Source organism: Pantherophis guttatus, chromosome 2, assembly GCF_059756535.1.
Source record: "Pantherophis guttatus breed Tessera chromosome 2, ASM5975653v1, whole genome shotgun sequence".
NCBI lineage: Eukaryota > Metazoa > Chordata > Lepidosauria > Squamata > Colubridae > Pantherophis > Pantherophis guttatus.
This window is the reverse complement of record NC_142064.1, coordinates 130526898-130550748: the sequence shown is the minus strand read 5'-3', so window position 1 is coordinate 130550748 and position 23851 is coordinate 130526898. Positions and strand designations below refer to the sequence as shown.

Genomic DNA, 23851 nt, shown 5'->3' with positions numbered 1-23851 from the left:
CATCCACATCTTTTGCCTGAATTATTCTCCAACTGCTGTGCTCTATGGCCATTTGAACATTGTCCTGGATGAAATCCAGCAGGTTCTAACAGGTTCTGGAGAACCGGTAGCGGAAATGTTGAGTAGTTCAGAGAACTAGCAAATACCACCTCTGGCTGGCCCCAGAGTGGGGTGGGAATAGAGATTTTGCAATATCCTTCCTCCAGAGTGGGGAGGCAATGGAGATTTTGCAATATCTTTCCCCTGCCACACCCACCAAGCCACGCCCACAGAACCGGTAGGGAAAAAATTTGGATTTCACCCCTGAATAAGGGGTATGCAAAAATCCTGTATACATGAAATAAAGCTGGAGAATATGGTGCTGCTCATAAAATTCTACTTGCCAAAAATGTTACTTTTACTTCTAAATGGAAATTTGTAGTCCTGGTTGCAAAGATATGTTTTGCATTGTGGGAAGTAAAATCTGGTCTGGTTCTTATTCCAAGCTGGGAGAAAGATGCAGGAGAAATGAACTGAAGGCAGCTGCAGTTGGAAAGGAGGTCTGCATTTATTTGGTAGCCAGAAACAACAGTAACAGCAGCATGTCTATGATGTGGCTGACAAATTTTGGTTGAGAGTAGATAGGCTTTTATACAATTTGGGGGGGCTTTCTGATTGAGATGCCTGTTCATGCCCTTAAATATTTTAATTTAATTTTATTTATTTTAGGAAATTTATATTGCTGCCTATTCGCACATGGCAACTCAAGGCGGCCTACAGGAATGTAAAAACCTCATATATAAAATAATAAAACTAATAAATGAGAATAATCATATAATAAAATAATGCAATAAAATAAAATAACCCCCCACCCCAGCGACAACACATCACACGAGCCATTTAATGGGCTCCATCCTTGCTCTGTGTTCCCCGGGCCCACTGGAAGAACCAGTTTCTTCCGGAAGAGTGTTAGAGTGGGGGCCATTCTAATCTCTGAGGAAATGATGTTACAGAAAGAGAGAGCCACCACCGAGAAGGCCCTTCTTCTGGGTCATACAAGGTGTATCTCCCTAGGTTAGGGAATGGGACCCGCAACATTCCTTGCTTCTCCGCTATGGTGGGTTGGGTAGATGTGACCGGTAAGAGACAGTCCCTCAGATAATCTGGTCCCAAGCCATGAAGGGCTTTAAATGTGACAACCAGCACCTTGAATTGCACCCGGAAGCAAATCAGCAACCAATGCAGCTCCCGCAGGAGAGGTAATACATGTGCACACCGAGGTCTGCATAAAGCCATGCAGGCTGCTGCATTTTGCACCAGCTGGAGCTTCCGGATGCTCTTCAAGGGCACCACCATGTAGAGCGTGTTGCAATAGTCAAGACAGGAAGTGACTAGGGCATGAGTGACCATGAGTAGGGATTATCTTAATGGCTGTTGCCAGATTCCTATGGCGTCATGTAGGGGTCATGACTGGTTCTATAGGCAGAAGGGGAAATGCAATACCCAGGTGATTTGTTCGTTTGAGGCAATCTTGTCAGTTTCGGCTCCTTGCCTATTGTGCTGCTTATTTGGAGCTATTTACTTTCCTTTGTTTATGAATAGAAGGACTGGCTTTATGAATGGATACAAAATATCCATTCACAAAGCCTAGCCCCATGCTGGCGAACCTATGGCACACAAGTCACAGGTGGCATGCGGAGCTCTCTCTGCGGGTACGTGAGCCGTTGCCCAAGCTCAGCTCCATCGTGCCTGTGTGCGCGCCTCCCACCGGCCAGCTGATTTTTGAGTCTCTGGTGCGCATGTGCGGGGGGGTGGGGTGCATGCAGGACACATGCAGGCAGGCGCAGTGAGCACGTCCACAGGTGTGGGTGGGCGGGGGGAGTCGAACGTGCATTGCAATATGGGTTATTAGTGCAGGGAGGCCTACTAGGCCCAACATGGGGTGGGGGGAGCGGAGCGCCCCCCCACACCCCATTTTTGCTCTCAGGGGGTTGCAGGGAGGCCTAATAGGCAACATATCCTGAGAAGCCTCCAACATCTCCTGGCCTGCTAGGTTTTTTTTTGATATTGGCCATTCCTTGGGTCGAACATCCAGGGAAGGGCCCACTGATGGAACTGGCAGGACCTCCAGGATGGCAGGCTCCACTGGGTCCATGGACTCTGCCGAGCCTGCAGCCTCCAGACCCGGCTGTATTCCCTCAGCCATGCTGACAAAGGTAGCTCTGAGTTCCTGTCAGGTTCTGGTAGTCAAGAAAAGAAAACTCCACAAAACTCAGTCCTGAGTCGTAGTATATTTATCTTCTTCGCTCCGGCACAAACTGACCATCACTGAGTGCAATAGAGTGAAATGAAGTCAGGGTTAGCTGCCCAGTGCTCCCTGTCACCATTTAAACGTTCCCACGGGCCAGCCCCTAGCCAATTGACATCCGCGGCGGCAGCAGTGGTGGCCAGGCCCGGCCTAGCCAGAACCCAGTCGGTGTCTGCAATGGAGCTGAGGTCCACAAGCATAGGGCGCAGTGGGTGTAGCACTGCCTCAGAGTCTTCTGGTCCCCACTAGAACTGCCCCAGTGGAACTGCCCTGGTGTCACCTTTCACCGCTGGAGTGGCAGCCCCAAGCCGCCAGGTGCGCTGGGGCTGACATGAGGCCCAAAATGGGGCATCGGGGACAGTGAGACCTCCCCATGGCCCATTTTTGCTCCCAGGAGGCTGCAGGGAGGCCTACTAGGCTCAAAATAGGGTATGGGGAGAGCGCAGGGGGGTCGCGCACACATACGCAGGTGGTCAGGGCACAGGGGTTCGCGTGCGCATTGCATTATGGATGCAGGTGCACAAGAGAGAGAGCTTTCGGCACATGACAACAAAAAGGTTAGCCGTCACTGGCCTAGCCTCTTCAGGCTTCTGCTTGAGGGTGTTTTCCTATAGCAGAAAGACTGGGGGATGCTTTCTGCATTTATTAAGGAGAATATTTCTCCTTTAGGGGAAATATTCTATTCTGCCTCTTTTAATATTCTGTAGAAAATTTTGTTCCGGGGAGGTAGGACTTCCCATAGTATTTTCATAATATATATATATTATATATATATATATAAAGCGATTGTGCAATTCATCTATTCTGATCACAGAATTGTAAATATATTGCTTTAGGTTTTTGTGGGGGGGATAATTATAAATATATAATTTTAGCAGTGCATCTGCATTTCAGATCCTTTGATTATTTGACTGTAGCCTATTATCTGCCTCTGAAAAAGAATGATTTATATTAAACCAATCCTCTTTCCTTGTAAAAATGTGAAGCCATCTTCCCTCTGTGCCCAGCTAAAATCACTCATAGGTGTTTACTGAATTATGGAGCGGAGTGATGCCTCAGTTCAAACTACGCTGGCTGGCTGGCTGCCTGCCTCCGGATACTCTGCACACATGTTGGGAACAAGACCAGTTGGGTATAATGGTAAAACTGCTGGCCTTCTAACCAGTTTATAGTGAGTTTTAGGCCTGCCTTAAGAAGCATGAAAGGCAGCCGGTCAGTTCCTCTCATCCCAATCCACATCACAGGATTGTTGCGAAGAAAGTAGAAGGCTGAATATTGTGTATGTTTTCCATCTTGACTTATATATTCAAAAGGTGGATTAAAAGGTAATAATAATAATAACACTTGCCTGCAAGCAGGAACTGATAAGAGCACCAAATAGACAAATAGTAGAAAATGAAGAGATTAATCTGCACTGACACTTTAGAATTAAAATAAACAAGCACCTCCCACATAACAGTTTATGTTAACAATTATCGATAAGACAAAATTCACGAATGAAGGCGAATATATGTGTCCCAGGATAATGTTGAAGGATCCAATTTGGGTCACTTACCAGGACCAGAAGTTTTGTCTCCTGAGCTTTCGGACTCGTTCTGGAGCCCATTTTCAGGGAACTTCTCTCCAGCCTAGGCTAGAGTCCGAAAGCTCAGAAGACAAAACCTCTGGTCCCAGTGACTGACCCAGATTGGCTCCTTCAACAAAAAAGTCTGGATAGTAGACATTGTAGTACCTGGAAACAGCAGAAGTAAAGAGAAAAAAAGTGCAGAAAAATCACAAAATATAAAGATATGTAAACAGAACAATTGTAGCCAAAGAAAGCAAAGAGAGTGCTCATAATAATAGGTACCATGGGTGCAATCCCAAAACATCTGTTGCACCACTTCAGCACCATCAGCACTGACAAACCACTATTAGTTAATTGCAAAAGGCAGCTTTGCTTGGACCAACCATGACCTGGATGATTAAGAATCTCAATAGATATTCCACTAGGATACTAACCTAAAAGTCTAATATGAGTTGCAATTGTCTGTCTTCAATTTGTAACAATAATTGAGTTTTTAATCTCTGGGAAGAACTGATGTATTTCTTTACCTCTCTCATTCAGGGACAACTTTGCTATTCTTGATCGCCTATATCTTGCTGGACTGCTGGCAAAACATATTTGCTGAGATCCTGCGCTTTGCAGACCGTTCTTTCTACAAGGTGATAACAAGGGGTGGCGGAGTTTGCAAGAAAGATATGGGGAGTCTGGAAGGCCATGAAGAACAGTTTGAAAAACTTCGCACAGAGTTCTGAGAGGTTATGGCTCTGAAAGAGAAGCAAATTTCAACTTGCTAAAACAACTGTACTGAAGAAGCTGACATTGAAGTATCTGATTAATTGTAATCAAAGTAATAAATACAGGTGGTCGCTCATTTAGCAACTGGGTGCAGTTACAACTTGATGATAAAGTAAAGTTATAATCAAATCTCACATTTACAACCTCTGCAGGTCTGTAAAGCAAAACAAAGTAGAACTAAGATTGCAAGCATTGTTTTTTCCATACTAATTGTTTTAATGGGCTTGTAAAATATTTTAATTTTTGCTTTTATCATATGGCACCGGAGTCACTTTAGGTGAGATAGGCAGCCATGTAAATTTGGCAATAAATAAATTAGGCAAATATCATAACTGTTTCACTTAATGACCGCTTAACAACTTTGTTGCTGCTCCCAATTGTGGTCACTAAATGAATATTGCCTGTAGAAACATGTATGTTTAGGGACTATAAGAGAGATCAAATAACATGTTCTGAAAGACTTTGCAAGACCCCACATGGTGGTTCATTCATGTCTTCTCAATGGCTGAAATCTAACTTTTCATGCCCCCCTTGACCCTCCCCTATCCTTGATCTCACCCCTTCCCTAACACCCTGTGCATCTCCTTGCTCTCCCACACCTGACAGTAGCCACTTACCTGCCTGTTTGGGAGTTGCAATTTCCCACTGGTTTCTCCACTGACTTAGTGATGGAAATCCTAATCCCGATTGCCCTTTTAACTCATAATCATAAATTTATTTGTCAAGGATATATAAGATAACAGGTAAAAGTATAAACATAATTTGATTACATGAAAAGAGTAAGTAAAAAGGAATATTAGAACAGGGATGGTAGGCACGCTGGTGCACTTATGCACGCCCCTTGTGTACAGGTACTCAAGGACTACCTGTACACAGACAAGCTAAGGTGGATTGTCTCTTTCCTTGCCAAAATACAGTGATGTTCCCGTTTCAAGCCTGGCATTTCTATGTTTTTCATGCTCTTTATTTCATTCTCCTTGCCTAGGACTGGTGGAATTCCACATCATTCTCGACATACTTTCGATCATGGAATGTGATTGTACACGACTGGCTGTACTGCTATATTTATCAAGATTTTCTGTGGGTAGGTAAACTGTAATGGGCTGTGAGAATAATCTTTGGGGGCAGGAGGAAGAACTGCAGCCAGGGCAATGGTCAAAAGGAGATGTCTCAGCTCGGAGCAGGAATGGGGGTACAATAACATCTCAGGAGGGATTCTTCCTTTTGGTTCAGAAAATAAAGGTCGGGAATGGGGGAAGTGCTTTCAGACTTGCAAGATTCTATTTCTGTAACCTTGCAATAAAAGTACTATTATTGGTTTACTGTCTGGACTACCTGAAAGGGCTGACAAGATTACCAGACCCACCCTATATTACCCCATAAAGTAAACCAACCGTGTGTAATTTCTTGATGCCTATCTTCATTGTTTATTGGTGAACACCAAGATGAGGTCTATAATTCACCTGTGCTCCTTCTCTTCCAGTTGACTGGAGGGAGAACCCGAGGTGGAGCTATGCTCATCGTCTTCCTTTTGTCAGCAGTTTTCCATGAATACATACTCACCTTGTCCCTTGGCTTCTTCTATCCTGTCATATTTGTGCTTTTTGTCATGCCTGGAGGTTAGTACTGCCTCAGGAAATGGACTGAACCTTTCCTCAGAGGATTCAAGCAAGGCCCATTAAAAAATAATGTGACATGGATTGCTCCTGGTGAACCTTCTTTCATTCTGTTCTACCCTCCTTTGGTTTGGGGTTTCTACACTTGAAAAGCAAGACCAGAAACAAAACTAATAACTGGAAAACAAAATTTTGTTATTTCAGAAGTCCAATTACATTTCCAAAACAGATGCTTTAGTCACAATTAGGACACAGATAGAAGAGCAACAGGAAAATAGCCTAGGCCTAGGTTCTAGGTTCTAGGAGCAGAGAGTTCCACCTGCAAGGGCATTGCTTTGAGGATTCTATTTCCCAAATTATTTTACCTCCATGGGAGAAGGGATGGGGCACATTGACTTGTAATTAAAATGGAAATTGCTGTTATTTTAGTTTTGGTAATGAGGAAAGTTCTTATTGTAGATAAGAGTTATTAGAAATCAGTAACTGAGAGATCTCCTTGGCTCAGTGTGGCTGGAATATACACAACTAACCCTTTTTTTGTTTGTCTTTATAGTGTTCTTTAACTTTGTTCTCAATGATAAGAGAAAAGGCCCTTTCTGGAACATCATCATGTGGATATGCCTCTCTTTGGGCTCAACAATTATTTTCTCCTTATTATTCCAAGAGTGGTTTGCTCAGGTCCACTGTCCACTCAAGGAGGTGAGTAGGCAGTTTACCTTCTGGAGATAGAATAAGTCTTGGATTCCGTCTTTATACCATTTTTCATTAATGAAAATATCTCTTCTTCCAAGAGGGTCAAGCCTACTAACTGGTATATATTCCATCTGCTAAAATTAAGGTAAAGAAGGTGGGGAATTCAGAAACACCAGGAACTTGCAAATGAAATTGTTATGAAGCTAAGAGCTGATTCTAATATAGTCTGTACCTATATATCTTTATCTTTATCTTTATTCAAATTTCTATACCGCCCTTCTCCTTTCGGACTCAGGGCGGTGAACAGCCAAAAAATAAAACATTTTATATATAAAAGTTAAAATAAATTTAAAATAATTAAATAAATTTGGCCCATTAATTTAAAACATTCCAATTAAAACCATATCAAAATTATTTAAAACCAATCATAAAATCAGGACAGCCCGGCTAACTGAAAAAAATAGGTTTTGAGAGCCCGACGAAAAGTCCGGAGGTCTGGGATCACTCGTATCTCTGGGGGTAGATTGTTCCAGAGGGTGGGTGCTACCACAGAGAAGGCTCTCCCCCTGGGGGTCGCCAGCCGACATTGCCTGGCTGACAGCACCCTGAGGAGGCCCTCTCTGTGGGAGCGAACTGGCCGGTGGGAGGCAATTGGTGGCAGGAGGCGGTCCCGTAGATACCCCAGCCCTAAGTATCTACGGTATCCCGTAGATACCCCGGCCCCGGCCTTAATATATACTTATTAAGTAATTTGACAGACTGACCGACCGACTGACCAGTTGATTTGCGCCATTAAGCTGGTTCTGATTCCTAGTTACAACATAAATAAATCTTCTCCATGTGGATCTATGCCTACTTGTTCTTTCAAGTCTCCCTATAGTGCAGTCATAGCCAGTATAACTCCATCCACTTTGCTGCTGGTCATCCTTCTCTTCTGTTTCCTTCCTTCTTTTCCAACGTTCTTTATTCCTAGCCTTATTTACCTGTATCTATGCTATACATATAAATATGTATTTTATTTTTAACCTGCTTTTATTTCTGGTCAATTCAAGGTGCTACACATATCTAATGCTCCTGTTTCCTATTTTCTCAACAACAAACCTGTGAGGTGGGCTGGGCTGAAAGTGGGTGACTGGCCCCAAGTCACTCAGCTTACTTTCATCCCTAAGGGAAGCCTAGAATTCACAGTCTCCTAGGATAGGATAGGATAGGATAGGATAGGATAGGATAGGATAGGATAGGATAGGATAGGATAGGATAGGATAGGATAGGATAGGATAGGATAGGACAGGACAGGACAGGACAGGACAGAATTCTTTATTGGCCAAGTGTGATTGGACACACAAGGAATTTGTCTTGGTGCATACGCTGTCAGTGTACATAAAAGAAAAGATACGGAGATGCTTTGATAGACTTCCGGTGGTGCTGTTGGGGCAGTGCAGAAGGAAAAGGACGAGCTCCGTCCTTTACCTCTGATTTTTCCGCAATTGGGGACCCTCGCAGGCACGTGGAGCTTGTCTTGTGTGGAATATTGACAAGACAGATAAATTATAGAAAATGATTAATGACTTAGAAATAGAAATTCCCCCTTTTCTTCCTTTGAATAATTTTGTTGGTTTTTGTTTTGATATTTGATATTGTTCCTTGGTAAGATTATATCTAAAAATATATAGATTAAGTGTTATTAGTATTATTAATAATTATTGATTATTTAGATTATGGTGAAGAAATCAGATTCAACAGAGAAATAGTTATAAATTTTTATAAATTCTTGTAAATTAAATATTTAAGAGTAGAAATACCTATTATATCAATTATATTCATATAATATAGTTCAACTTACTATAAGTAAGTAATTAACTAAGCAATTAATTTGTAACTGGATTGTAATTATATTGTACTGTATCTCTATGTTGGGTTATTGATATATAATTGTAAATCTCTGATTAAGTAATTAAGGATAATACAATAGAAATAGAAACTAGAGCGTAAAATATATATAAACTATAAATAATAGATAAGCAACTCAGTGACAACAGTGGATGGTAATTTGGGCAAAAATTTATAATATTCTGGGAGAACAAAGCAGAATCTTAAAAGAAATGACTAGTATTACTACCACAACCTTAAGAGCAGAGAAAAAGGTGGCATCAAATCCGACGGTGGTGATGGCCTCCCCTTCGAGCCAGAAAAAAATAGACATGATGCTCCCGGTAGAAAAACCTAATACTAACTTATCAGTTGAAATGATGCAATCTACACTGGTTACAATACAGGACACCATGATGAAACGTCAAGAGACAATGGTTAAAAATCATGGTGACCTGAAATTGGATATACAAACATTAGATACCAAAATGGATTCAATTCAACAGGCAATGCAAAAAAATGGACAAAGAATTAAATCAGTTGAAATGAAAACAGAACAAACTGGGAAAAAAATTAGAACAGGTAGACCAAAAATGATCAGACGAAAAGGAAAAAGATACTTTCAAAATTAATGAAACAGAATGTAGATATAATATGTCTCCAAGAGGTACATATTAGAAAACAAGAAAAGAAATACCTGGAATACAATAAATTAGGGAACTTGTTTGCAGCATTATCAGAAAAAAGGAAGAAAGGGGTAGTGGTATATGTCAGAAAAGAAATAATAGCTAAAGTAATTTATGCGGATCCCAAAGGAAGAATACTTATGATTGAAGTGATAAGAGGAGAAACTAGGATGTTATTAATTAATATTTACGCTCCCAACAAAAAACAGAAGGAATATTATAGGAAACTGCATGATATGATTATTGAGGTGGACTATTCAAATATATGTATAGTGGATGATTATAATGGAATAATAGATATAAGAAATGATTATATTTGCAATAAAACAAAAACAAAAAAAGAATGTACTGCTGAAAACTTTTTTTAATATGACTGAAGAATTGAATCTAAATGATATATGGAGGTTATTAAACCCCAAAGAAAAGAAATCTACTTTCTATTCTAATCCACATGATTCCTTTTCAAGAATAGATATGGTATGGGCAAATAAAGAAATAATTAAAGAAATTGAAAAGATAGAGATTCTCCCTAATGATTGGGCAGACCATAACCCCCTGAGAATAACTTGGAAAGGCCAAAAAAGGAAACCTAAGAGATGGACTCTAAATATACAAATACTACAGGAAAAGAAATATTTAGAGAAAATAGAAAAAGAATTGATCTTATTCCTCGACATAAATAAAAAACATTACACATCATTACAGAATTTATGGGATACATTAAAGGCATTTACGAGAGGAATAACAATAGCATATACATCGATGAGGAACAGGGGGAAAAAGCAACAACAGGATATACTACTGAAAAAATTAGAGTATCTAGAAAATAAATTTCAATTAAACTTAGATGACCTTCAGATTAAAGAAGAATTAATATCAGTTAAACATGAACTGAACTTAATTGAACAAATAGACCATATCAAAAAGATTAAATATATGAAACAATATCAATTTGAAAACGCAAATAAACCGAGGAGGTGGCTGGCATATAAACTTAAAAAAGAAAGAGAAAGCAGGATAATTTACCAATTACAAGATGAGGTGGGCGATTTACAAAATAGTAAGGAAGAAATTAGGATAACATTAGTATATTTCGAAAATTTGTATAATCAAGAGGAAGTGGAGATGGAAAAAATAAATACTTATTTAAAAGAGGAAGGTATGCCCAGATTAGAGGATGAAGAACAGATGGTATTAAATAGAGAGATCTCTTTGGAAGAACTAAAAGAAGCAATTCATAGACAAAAAATTAATAAAACTCCGGGACCTGATGGGCTACCAGGTGAATTTTATAAAAAAAATGGGGGAAATACTAGAACTGATACTCTTAGACTTGTATAATGAGGTATTGTTGGAAGCAAAAATGCCCAGCTTGTGGAGAGAGGCATACATCACAGTCATCATGAAAGAAAGTACCGACCCAACCCAGATTCAAAACTACAGACCAATTTCTCTTTTGTTTATTGAAAAAGTTTTTCAAATACAAATTTTTCCCCCTTTCCCCCCCTCCCTAACCCCCCCTCCCCCCCCTCCCCCCATGGCTTCTTCAAAATAAAATCATTGATATCAACTTAAATAATACTTTACCATCCTTTTACACCACCCCCCACATGCTAACCCTTTCTTTCTAACATTGTTATTATATCCCCCTTATACTATACATTTCAAAGCAACCTTCAGCTATAAAACTATATAATCTACCCATTTCCTCCACCCCCATACATATATCTCTTAATTCAAATCTTTTACGTATATTAATATCTGAACCTAACATCCCTTTTAGTAGACTAAACAATCAGTAACCTAACCTATCTCCACCCATTTTCCTACAGGTCTACCATACATAATATTTTGATATCTTTGTTCTTCTGCCCATACCACACCACTAAAAAATATTTCCATATATAGACAAAATCCTCAAATGACTTTAAGTTTGTAATCCATATGATATCTTCTGTAATGTCTTTCAACTAGATTATTAATTCCATCACCCATGTTAGGGTAACATCAAGTTCTATTTCCAACAGTATATTCAGTATCTTCAATTACCATCTGCCCCCATCAATAATAAATGTTTTCGTATATAAAAAAACCACCCGAGTGACTTTATATTTATATTCCATATAATATCTTCTGTAGTGTCTTTCATCTAGATTATTAATTCCAACCACCATGTTAGGGTAACAACCAGATCTTCTGCATGCCCCACCATAATTCTCGTGCCTTATAGCTCAACATATACGTAATCCATTTTTCAAAGAGTCCAAAATAGTAAGTTCCAATCCACTCAGTTAGAGGCCTTCTTCCACATCCCTAAGGCACAGCACTGCAGAGATCTGTTATTCTTCTCAAAATAGTACAAGTCAATAATTTGCCTCAGCTATATTTTCATATATCAGCCATCTATAAGTCCCGCTTATTATATTTAATCGTCCCTTAAGTAACTGGCATTAGACTGTTGTTTAGTCTAAAAATTTTTAGTTTTGTAGGACCTGCTTCTTCTTTTCTTAACTTTTTGTGGTTTAGATCTCCATCCTGGTTGCCTTTCTAGGACTTGTATATCAGCTGATTGATTTCCATGCTGGTCTGTAACTTGATGAGACATCACATTAAAATCCAAAGCCGCCTCTCTTGTATTTATAAGTAATCCAGCTATAACCTTTAAAGGAGAATCCAAAAGCGACTCGTCTGAAAGGGCCTCTGTGACTTGTTGTTTTTCCATTACCTCCATCTCAATCTGCTTAGCCTGGGTTTCAGTCTCCTGTTCATTTTGCATTTCTTTATTCCCCTCCTGTGTTCCTAACACTGATGGCATACATGGAGATGTTAAATCCATTTTAAGAACCTTGTAGTAAAATTCTTCCGCTTTTTCAACAGTATTTAATTGATATCTTTCTCCTTGGTATCTCAATATTATACCAACTGGAGCATCCCACCTAAATGGAATGTTTTGTTTCTTTAGCTCAGTCACCAAAAATCCAAATTCCTTTCTATCTTTTAACATCTTGGACGCCAGCTCTTTATATATCCAAATCTTCCTTCCATTCAGTTCTAGAGTGGAGTTAAAAGACTTTTGCACAATATCATTTCTTGTTCCTTTATCAGTAAAGTAAATCACCACATCTCTAGGCAACTGCCTTTGCTTTGCAACCCAAGAATTTACTCTGTAGGCCTTATCAATCTTACAGGATACCTCTTCAGGACTAACCTTTAAAATCACAGCCAGAACTTCAGCAGACATCTTTCTCAAATCATCTCTATTATTTTCCTGTAGTCCCCTCATTCTGACCGCAAATTCCATGGACCTGTATTGCATCATTGTAACTTCTTTTTCAATCCTTTGTTTTATATTATCTGCATTGTAAGTCTTGTGATCAGCTTCCTTTTTAGACTTTACTTCTGAGCTATTGTCTTGAATATTTATCAAATCATTTTCAATTCTTTGTATTTTATTGTCCAGATTATAAATCTTATGATCAACTTCCTTCATTTTAGACTCTAGTTCTGAATTAATATCTTTATCCAGCTTTATAACTATTTCTGAAAAGGTTTCCAGAGCTGTTACAAACTGTTGTTTCAGATTGGCATATTTTTGTTGTACCAACTCTTTAATTTCCTGCCTGAATTTTTCAAGATTCTGGTTCACAATCTCATCATGTCTTGCCATCTCCTCCAAGACAAATTCTTTTAGGTCTTTAAAGCCATTCTTCTGAGTCTGCAAGTTCAAAACTTGTTCATATGGTTTGTAAATGGGGGACCCCCCCCCCCGCTGCTTGTTTGTCTGGCTTTATCAGTTTTAACGCCATCCTGCCACATAGACAAACTCTTTTTAAAGAAAAAGCCTTCTCTCCAAACAGTATCAATATCAAATCTCCAAGAAGGAAGAAACATAAAGTAGAAATTTTTCTTTTCAATTCTAGCCAGCGCTATTATTTCTGCTACTTTGTAACGTGTTAAACTATTCAGGCGGAAGGACTTTCACTTTCAGCTTTCTTCTTCTCAAGCCTCAGCCAGTCGCCATTTTAAACTTTTTTTTTCTTCGCTTTTAAAATCACTTATAAAATTGTTAGAAATACTTGCGATTTAGGGTCCAGAATCCGGATTTCATCCTATTTGTTTAAACAATCTGTTGATTTTCATTAAATGGATTGGTCCCGTCGCCTGGCTCTGCAAGAAGCAGAATTCTCTTGAAGCCCGGAGCAGCGGCGAGCTGAAAAGGGAGCCACATTCTGCTTCCTCCCCAAGAGTAATAAAAAACTCTGGGGAGTTCGCAGAGGGCTCTACCTGTCCTCGCCAGCTCTATCTCACGTCTCCTCAAGGAGATGGAGTTTTTCAAGCCGTCTCTCAGCTGTAGAGACAGCTCTTTACAGGCAACGAGGCTGGCAGTCCCAAAAGACCGTCTGGCGGCGATGGAAGCCAAACCGGAAGCCCGACCAATTTCTCTTTTGAATACTGATTACAAGATCTTTATGACCATTATGGCAGTAAGGATGAAAAAAAGATTGAATGGAATTATCCACTCCGATCAGAATGGCTTTCTCCCAAGGAGGCAAATTAAAGATAATACAAGGATGGTTTTGAATATATTAGAATATTACGAAGCGCATCCAGAGAAACAAGTAGCCCTTGTTTTTCTGGATGCGCAGAAAGCCTTCGATAATTTAAATTGGACGTACATGATAAAACAATTAAAGAAATGAAATTTGGTACTAAATTTGAACAGATGATCGAAACAATTTATTCCACCCAAAAAGCAAATATTATAATTAATGGGGAAATTACAAAATCATTCGAGATAAAAAAAGGAGTTCGCCAGGGATGCCCTTTATCACCACTGATTTTTATTCTGACATTAGAGTCATTTTTGAAAAAAATTAGGGCAAACACAGCGATTAAGGGGACCAAAATTAAGAGAGAAGAATATAAATTAAAAGCATTCACAGATGATTTGGTGTTTTTCATTGAGGATCCAAAAGAGACAGGGCCGATATTAATAAAGGAGATAGAAAAATATGGAGAAATATCCAGCCTTAAAATCAACAAGAGAAAAATAAAAATGATAGTCAAAAATATGATAAGACAACAAGAAAAAGAATTAGAAGGGAAATTGGGATTACAAAGCGCTAAAAAAATTAAATATTTAGGAATATGGTTGACGGCAAGATGCTCCTCAATAAAAGACAATAATTATACAAAACTTATACAGCAAATAAAATTGGATTTAGAAAGATGGGATGCACTACAAATATCTATGTTGGGCTGAATTGCAACCATCAAAATGAATGTTTTGCCAAAATTGTTATATCTTTTCCAGACCATATCCATAAAATTAGATAGGAAATTTTTTCTAGAACTGAACCAAATTACACTGAAATTTATATGGGCTGGCAGAAAACCACAAATAAAACTAACAGACCTCCAAGATAGCAGAAGCAGAGGTGGTCTAGGGCTCCCAGATTGGCGACTCTATTATAAAGCAGCAATTTTAACCTGGATTAAGGAGTGGACAAATTTAAGAAATAAAAAATTACTTATACTGGAAGGGCATGATTTTTAAAAAAGGGTGGCATGCCTTTCTATGAGATAAAGAAAATAAATCCCATTCATATTTTTTTCATCACAAAATACGAGGCCTTAATGCCAATATCACAAGAAATTTTTAAAAAACTTATATGAAAATATCTGGTGGGTGTCGACAATAGAGGCAATGATACACCCAAACGCTATGGATATGAACAAAATGGTCAAATATTATGAAATTTTAGACCCCCAAGGAAATTTAAAAAGCAGGCAAGATCTGGAGAAACAAGGAATTATTATTGATTGGTGGCCATATTTACAAATAAAATCACGGTATTCAAAAAACAAAGAGGATTATGGTATTGAATTGGTTCCACAATATTTAGATAAACTACTGATTGGCCCAGATGAAAAATTAATAACCAAATTGTATAAATATTTTTTGGAATTTGATAAAGAAGAGGAAATAGTGAAGGGAACGATGATAGCATGGGCAAAAAATGTAGGGCACAATATTGAATTAGAGAAATGGAAAATAATTTGGAATAAAAATAGTTAACTAACTAGATCAGTAAAATATAAGGAAAACCAATATAAAATGTTTTACCACTGGCATTTGGCTCCCTCAAGATTGGCAAAAATATATCCAAATTTGGCCCCAAATTGCTGGAAATGTGGACAGAAACACTCATGGTGGCTGTGTCCAGAATCAAAAAAATACTGGAAAAAAATAAAAAATTGGTTGCAAGAAATAACAGGTGTTCAATTAGAATTTGTACCAGAACTATACCTCCTGGGAATAATGGGAAAAACCTACGATAAGAAGACAAGACATATGATTTTACATATAACGACAGCGGCGAGATTGGCTTTTGCGCAATGTTGGAAAAATGTGAAGACGCCCTCCGAAGATCAAATAATCAAAAAAATTTACGACGGCACTGAAATGGACAAACTAACATTGGAACTGAAAGAAATGACAGAGTCGGAGTACTATGTATCATGGGAGAAATGGTACGAATGGATTAAAAAGAGAAAGATGAAACAGGCTCAGATATAACAAAATTTGACGAAGTAAAATATATAGACCATAAGTATTTTATAGGGATAAGTTTTGTAAATGGACACAGTTCTGCCTAAAAAATAGTTCTTTTCTTTTTGTTCCTTTTTTTCATCCCTTTTTTCCCCTTTTCTTTCTTTTTCCTTTCTTCCTCTCTTTCTTTTTTTGTATCTCTTATATTCTTTTTGTTGTTGTTGTTTTTGCTTATATTTTTGTATGTATGTTTTTGGTTTCGTGTTTATTGAAAAATTAATTTAAAAATTTAAAAGAAAAGATACATTCATCAATTAACAGGCTACTTAGTGGCGATAAAAGCCGACACATGCCTTGAATAAAGTCAATAAAGAACAGAAACTGACAGGATTAGGGCAGGGTAACACCCAGGAAACCCATCAATCACCCATCTAGGGATGGGATTAACCTCTTCCCTTCAGGAAGAAAGACAAGATTACAAACATTTTCATTATAAAGAGTATTAAGTAACACTTCTGTGATCAGCTGATACTCCCTGGAGTTTCCCAAGACCTTTAATAGCTGCTGCAGTTGGCTATTTCTTGTTTCTTCCTGGGGGAAAAAGATACAGGAGTGGACAATGAAGCAGCTTGATCATACAGGCCGTGAATGTAATGCATGTGTGGTCCAGCCAGCTGTATTGCTTCTGCTGTGAAGCACCTGATTTAGAACATAGAGAACATAGAGAGTTGGAAAGGACCTCAGAGGTCTTCTAGTCCAACTCCCTGCTCGAGCAGGACCCTATATCATTTCAGACAAATAAATTGTCCCATCTCTTTTTGAAAACCTCTAGTGATGGAGCACCTACAACTTCTGAAGGCAAGCTATTCCATTGGTTGATTGGTCTCACTCTTAGGAAATTTCTCCTTAGTCCTAGGTAGATGGACCCCTCATTTTTTTTTTGGAGCCCCTCAAATATTGGAACAGTGCTATTTTATTGTGCTATTGTATTGTGAGTTGTGAGCGCTATTTTATTCTGAGTTGGGGTGATGTTTGGCAAAATTGATTAAATGGAAAAGAGGGCATGGTTGAATTTGCTTTTTAAATCCTTTTAGCACTTCTCGAGATAAAAAGTGAAAGAACATTAAAACGATCACCAGTATTGTAGAGCTGGTGCAATTTTTGCACTGTCAATTTGAAACAATCTCAAAATTTCCAATGAAAAGAGCACATAAAAGAGGCATCGATGACTTTCCTACCTTTCTTTTTTATATAAAAAGTTTTTTTAAAAAATTTTTTAACACAGAGACAAATACACATACAATGTATTTTTTCTGAACAGAGTATTGGCCGGTTCACAAATTTAAACAATTTTAGTCATTTCAACACAATTTATATATTCCCTTTTTGCCACAGTATTTATTCTATTTTTTTCTTTCTTCCTTCCTTCTTTTTCTTTTTTAAATCAATATTACCTATTCATCCTAACTCTAATCTTAACCAAGTTCCATTTTTTCCTTCTTCTCTATATTATACCCCTTAAGTTTAAAATCTCATTTAACATAATTCCTAATATTACAATCATTATTTCATATCAAAATAATAAATCAAAAACATTTTATACCATGTATTTCCTTAAGTCTTGTTCGACATCATACATTCCAGTATCTTAGTAAAAAATCAATCAATTATATAACAGTTTTTTCTTTATATCCTTAAATCTTATCTCTAATTTTCAAATACTTTGTTAAAAATATATATTTATATCTCTTCAAACAATATCTTAATCATTTCTACTTTCATCACAATTTAGCTATTTCAAAATACAGTATCATTTCTCCTTCCAGTTGTTATAAACTCCAACAGTGTAATTAAAAGTATTCCGATTTTTATCATTTCTACTTTCACCACCGTCTATTTCAAAATACAATATCATTTCACCTTCCAATTACTAAAATTTCCCCAATTAAATTTGTTCATATTTTTAAAACTTGTCACAATTTCATCTTTTTACCATTATTCATTTCATCTATAAATCATACTTCAATTCATATTTCAATTCTAAATGTATACAACATATTCCTCTTTTATTTCATTCCCTTTCCCTTTCTGTTTTTATTTATTTATTTTTTCTTTCCCCTTCTTTTCTTTTGTGCTTTAAAAACCTGAACTCTCCTGTTTTGTCCTATATTTCCCATTATTTCCCATCTCTTTCCCCTTTTTCTTTTCTTTCCATTGTTAATTCCAGTGTAATCATTTTGTGTTTTAAAATCATAAGCTCCTCTATTTTGCCCTGTATTTCCCATTATTTTCCATCCCTTCTCCTTCTTTCTAATATTTCCACTGTTAATCTCAGTGTAATCACTTAATTTTTTTTATTCTTTCTATTCCGTCCTCTTTTCCTTCGTCTCTTTCCCCCTTTTCTATTTTTTCCATTGTTAATCCCAATGTAATCTTTAAAGCTCTCCTTTTTATTATTATTACTGACATAGTCATTTAATTTTCCATGATCCATCTCTTTGTCTTTGTCTTCTTCTTTATTGTCAGTCTCTCTTGCTTCTCATTGGTTGTTTCCTTGTCAGCTTGAATGTGTTCTAACTCAATTTTTAAATCATCCGGTTTTGATTTTCCATGCAACATTATAGTCATTTCCCTTATATCCATTTTCAGTGATAAATACATCATTTTCATCATTTCTTTAAGTTCTTGCATCATTTTGTTCTTTTTAAGTTAATATTATTCCAATTTAAAATTGTGTTGTAGTCCTCCATTTTTAATCATCAAAGTCAAACCGTTTGTAGACAAACAAACCCTCTTTGGAAGTTCTCACGACTGTTATGGCTTTCAAAGTAAAGTTTTTTCCAAAACAATTTTTTTGTACTGTAATGATCTTGTTTCTCCAGAAGATGTCTCTGTACAATCGACAATCTGAGTCAGCACTGTAAAAGTATCCATTTTGTTTTACAATCCACTTTAACGATCTTTACTAATCTAATTTTCTTCTTCTTTTTTGCCTTTGTATCAAGGGTGGGTTCTATTTACCTTTACTACCAGTTCGCAGTGGGGCCGCACACGCGTGTGCGCTTCGCTCGCGTGTGCGCGTGCTTGTCTGCGCATGCGCAGAAGCGTTTTGATGACATTGAGGTCGGTGGGCGGAGCTTCCCACCAGTTTTACTACCAGTTCTATAGAACCGGTGCGAACCGGAGGCAACCCAGCACTGCTTTGTATGCACCAAATCAATTTATAGTCCAGTCCAAATTTATCAAATCTAGAATTTTCTATATGGTTTATGTCCAATCCTGTTAAAAATATTTTCTTTTGAGGCTCTTTTTCTTATGTTCAATTTAATCTCTCCAAATTCAATATCCACCTTTAAAGTTTAAGCATCAGATTCCGTTTTGGGCTTTAATGTTTTTCACTTTTCCGCTTTTTCTTTTCTCTGTCAATTGTCTCCCCCCAACGCTATTTAGCTGCTGTTTCCACGCCGGGGTAACTTTAAAAATTTCCAATTTTTCTTTTATTATCTGTAAGTTGGCTAATCACTCACCCGGTACCAATACTCCGTCCAAATCTTCGCTCCTGCACAATTCTTATTCCGGTTGCCCCAGCTTCATGGCGGTTCACAATGGCCGCCCCCCCCCCCCCCGCCGCCATTGGATCGAAGAGTTTTCTCTGGCTTTCCGAGAAACTTGCCTGTTCCTCTTTAGCCAACCAAGATGCCTCTTCTTTTTCACTGTCCCTACAGGACAGTTCCGGTCCGAAGACCCCCCCAACGGCGGTTCGTCTGGCTGAGTTTTCATCAGGCTTGCTGCAACACTTCCGGGTTCCAAATGACTTTCCTATCTTTCTGTAGTTGATTAGGTTGTGCCAGCTTGACGAAAGGTGGATGTCTCAGCTCTCTTCTCCCTAGATCCTCTACTTTTTGCACCCTGGTACCTCCACCTTTCTGTCTTAATGTAGCTGCTTAGTGATTTCTGCTACCATTGCCTTCAGTCACATGGATGTATCTACCTGATGTTTTCCCACATAATCCTAGGATGTGAGACAGGTAAAAATTTCACAGGCTATGCCATTACTGAAGAATAAACCAAAAAGTAGAGAAAAATAAAGTGGATAAAAATGAAATAAATGCAGTAGTGTAAGGCATGTGACAAGGCAGTCAGCACCCCTTCTCCTTTAGAAGGACATCATTCTCACAAATGATTTGTTTATTTTGCTAGATGTTTATCTTGTCTTCATTACTTTATAAGGAACTCAAGGTGGAGAACTTACCTAATATTCCTTCCTCCTCTTAGTTTCCCCACAACCACAATTTAAGAAGTGGTTTTGGCTGTGAGAGAGTGACTGGTCCCTCAGCCGTTTTGTCAAGCCTAAAATGGGACTAGAACTCAGAGTCTCTTGGTTTCTAGGCCAGCACTAACCACTACTTTGTTTAAAAAGGAGGAAGGAATGTCAAAATAACTTGTAGGAATTGCATGCGAAAACAGGGTTGGAGGAAACAAACTTGTAAAGCTGCAAACATCACAGATAACATTTCAGAATAATCTCCCCTAGAATGATGCAAAAGTTGTAGCAAATTACAATCTGAGATGGACCTGTTAGTAAGAAAAGAGGCTAGAATGAGCAGTAATACTTTGCAAGATGCATCAAACCTGAAGCCAAGATGTTTGTTATTTATTTGCAAAAGGTGAGCATTCTTTTTATTTGAAAACTACTCGCTCCAGCGAGGTGAATGGCCAGGAGTGACAAGTAGTGACTGGCAGGGGAGGGGTGATGCGGGGCCAGGTGTGGTGAGGAAAGCCTTTGACAAGCAGCATCCTTCAAGTCTGGGCTACCTTGGGTTGCCTCCAGGAGTTGAGGGGCCTGAGAAGCAAAACTACCAGAGCTAGATTCTCCATCCCAGAATAGGTCAGGTCTGCAATTCAAAGTCTCTCCAGTGCTGCCTTCAACATTGCTGAGACTCTGGGAATATTATTGTGCTGATGGGCTCCTGATTATGTTGGAACATATATATGGCTGATCTTGCTGATCTAGATCTAAGCATGTGATTAGCTGGAATCCTTGTATCAATTTGTCTTGTGATAGTTCTCTCCCTTCTAGCTGTTCTTTCTCTCTTGACATAGTCATCATTTTCTTTTTTCAGAAGAGCTTCTGGGGGCTAGTGACTCCACGTTCCTGGTCTTGCCACCCATAAGCAACTATTTCCAGCCTACCCTAAACGTCTACTTTGCTTCAAAAATCACGTCTGACAAGGATAGCACATGACTCTGCTGCTGCGACAACAAGGACTCTCAACAAGGGCTTCCAAAGCTGTATTTGGAAATTCATTACCTGAGGCTGCTAAAATTTGGTTTGTAGGTTCAAAGGTTCTCATCTAGTAGAGACAAAACATCTACAAAGATCCCTGCTGTGTGAAGTTCATGGGTCTTCTTGGTGCTAAAATTCCAGGCAAAAGGGACAAAGGAAAATTTATAAATAACAATCTTTGGTTGTCTCCAAGACTTACAAGACTTATCTTTCTTTCTTAACCTACTTAAAAGAAAACGTGAGAGCTCCACCTTGAAACATAGGTTATCCCACATCCCAGCTTTAATCCAAACTAGGTGACTTTTAGGTCAATAGGCAGTTTTCCAGATACAGGTGAAATCCAGCTCCCGGCACGTCCATTGATGAGGAGTGATGGGAGTTACAGTTCAACAATATCAGAATTATTGCTTATATTTTCTATCTTTAGACTTTCATTCAACATTTTATCTCTAGCAGTACCTACTGTACTGTGTGAATGATTTTTGAAACTATATTTGGAAATAAAGTCAGATTATGCCAAATCAATCTTATTTCATTCTTTGACAAAGTGACTAAATTAGCAGACAAGCGAAATTCTGTGGACATAGTATACTTAGACTTCAGCAAGGCATTCAACAAAGTAGACCATGATCTACTTCTTGGAAAACTAGAAAAATGTGGGCTAGACACATCCCCACCACTTGAATTTGAATTTGTAACTGGCTGACAAACTGTACTCAATGAGTAGTCCTTAATGGCATGATGTCTACATGGAGGGAAGTAAGCAGTGGGGTTCCACAAGATTCCATCTTGGGACCGGTATTCTCCAATATTTTCATAAATGACTTAGATGAGGGAATAAAAAAGGAACTCATCAAATTTGCAGATGACACTACGCTGGCAGGAGTAGCCAACACCCCAGAAGACAAGCTCAGGAGCCAAAAAGATCTTGACAGACTTGAACAATGGGCCCTATCCAACAACATAAAATTCAATGTGGAAAAAAGTAAGATTTTACACCTAGACAGAAAAAAACCAAAGCTACAAGTACAGATTAGGTGAAACCTGGCTCAAAAACAGTAACTGTGAGAGGGACCTTGGAGCCTTAGTGGATGATCACTTAAACATGAGCTAGCAGTGTGCGGCAGCAGCAAAAAAAAGCTAATACAATCCTTGATTGTATAAACACAGGGGTAGAATCAAAATGACATGAAGTATTAGTATTGCTTTATAAATCTTTAATGACCACACCTGGAATACTGCATCCAGTTTGGGTCACCACATTACAAAAAAGATGTTGAGACTTTGGGGGGAAAAGTGCAAAGAAGATCAACTAAGATGATTAAGGGTCTGGAGACAAAAACATATGAAGAACAGTTGCAGGAATTGGGTATGGCCAGTCTAGAGAAAAGGACTAGGGGTGAAATGATAGCAGTATTTCAGTATATCAGGATCTGCCACACAGAAGAGGGGGTCAACTTATTTTCCAAAGCACCAGAAGACAAGACAAAAAACAATGGATGAAAATTAATCAAGGGGAGAAGCCACTTGGAATGATGGAGAAACTTTCTTGCCTTCAGAAGTTGTAGGTGCTACATCACTGGAGGTTTTTAAGAAAAGACTAGACAACCACATGTCTGAAATGGTATAGGACAGTGATGGCGAACCTTTTTCTCGTTGCGTGCCGGAAGTGTGTGTGTGTGTACGCACTATAACGCCCGTGCGTGCCAGCACCCATAATGCAATGCGACCCCCCCACACATGTGTATGCACACATGACACCCCACGCATGCACCCCACATTGCGCACATTCCCCCATGCATAGGTTCTGCATTGCGCATGCGCAGTCCCCCACATGCGCTTTGTGCCCCCTCTCCCGTGACTTGTTTTGGGCTTTCGGGAGTAGGGATTGAAGCCTCCACTTGCTGCTTCTGGCAGCGCAATGACCGGCTCTGCTGGATACAAGGGGATGGGGGAAAGATCTGCTTTCAGGGCTTCCTTTCTCCCCACCTGAGCAGACTGTCCAGGGGCAGGGATTGAAGCCCCCACTTGCTGCTTCTGACAGCGCAAGAACCGGCTCCGTTGGGTACAAGGGGGTGGGGGAAAGATCTGCTTTGGGGGCTTCCCTGTCTCCCCAGCCGAGCTCCAGACCTGTCCAGGCTGTCCAGGGGCAGGAAAAAGCTGCTGCTGGCTCCAGACTTGGCAGCCCGCAGGCTCAGCCCGAGCTTTACAAGCCTCTGTGGCACAAAAAGAATTGGCTGGCCCAAACAGCCCTGCCTCAGAATAACGAAGACAACGCCATCCCCACCCCCTTTCCACCTCCTCCAGAAACGGGCTAAGCGGGTCGCTCCCACTGCCATCCCCCCCATTCTTCATTCGTTGTGGTGCGAAGGGGGAAAAAACCCACAGGAAGTCCTGCTCCTGGTGCTGCCAGGGAAGAGGCACCGCAATAACCGCTGTTGCCTGGGATGAGGGGGTGCCAGGCTGGGGCTTCAATCCCTTTCCCTGGATAGCCTGCTTGGGTGTGGAGACAGGGAAGC

The 23851-nt window shown here is 39.1% G+C and overlaps 1 protein-coding gene across 1 annotated transcript in view; it reads left to right on the top strand.

Moving 5' to 3' along the window:
• LOC148115325 (sterol O-acyltransferase 2-like) overlaps nucleotides 1–21853 on the top strand; it is a 42165-nt gene extending 20312 nt beyond the window's left edge. Inside the window, exons 12-16 of the mRNA XM_087886736.1 lie at nucleotides 4395–4492; nucleotides 5614–5712; nucleotides 6112–6247; nucleotides 6798–6943; nucleotides 21169–21853. Coding sequence (XP_087742862.1) covers nucleotides 4395–4492; nucleotides 5614–5712; nucleotides 6112–6247; nucleotides 6798–6943; nucleotides 21169–21219 — 530 coding nt within the window. The 3' untranslated portion in view covers nucleotides 21220–21853. The remainder of the gene's footprint in view (nucleotides 1–4394; nucleotides 4493–5613; nucleotides 5713–6111; nucleotides 6248–6797; nucleotides 6944–21168) is intronic.
• Nucleotides 21854–23851: the final 1998 nt, after the last annotated feature.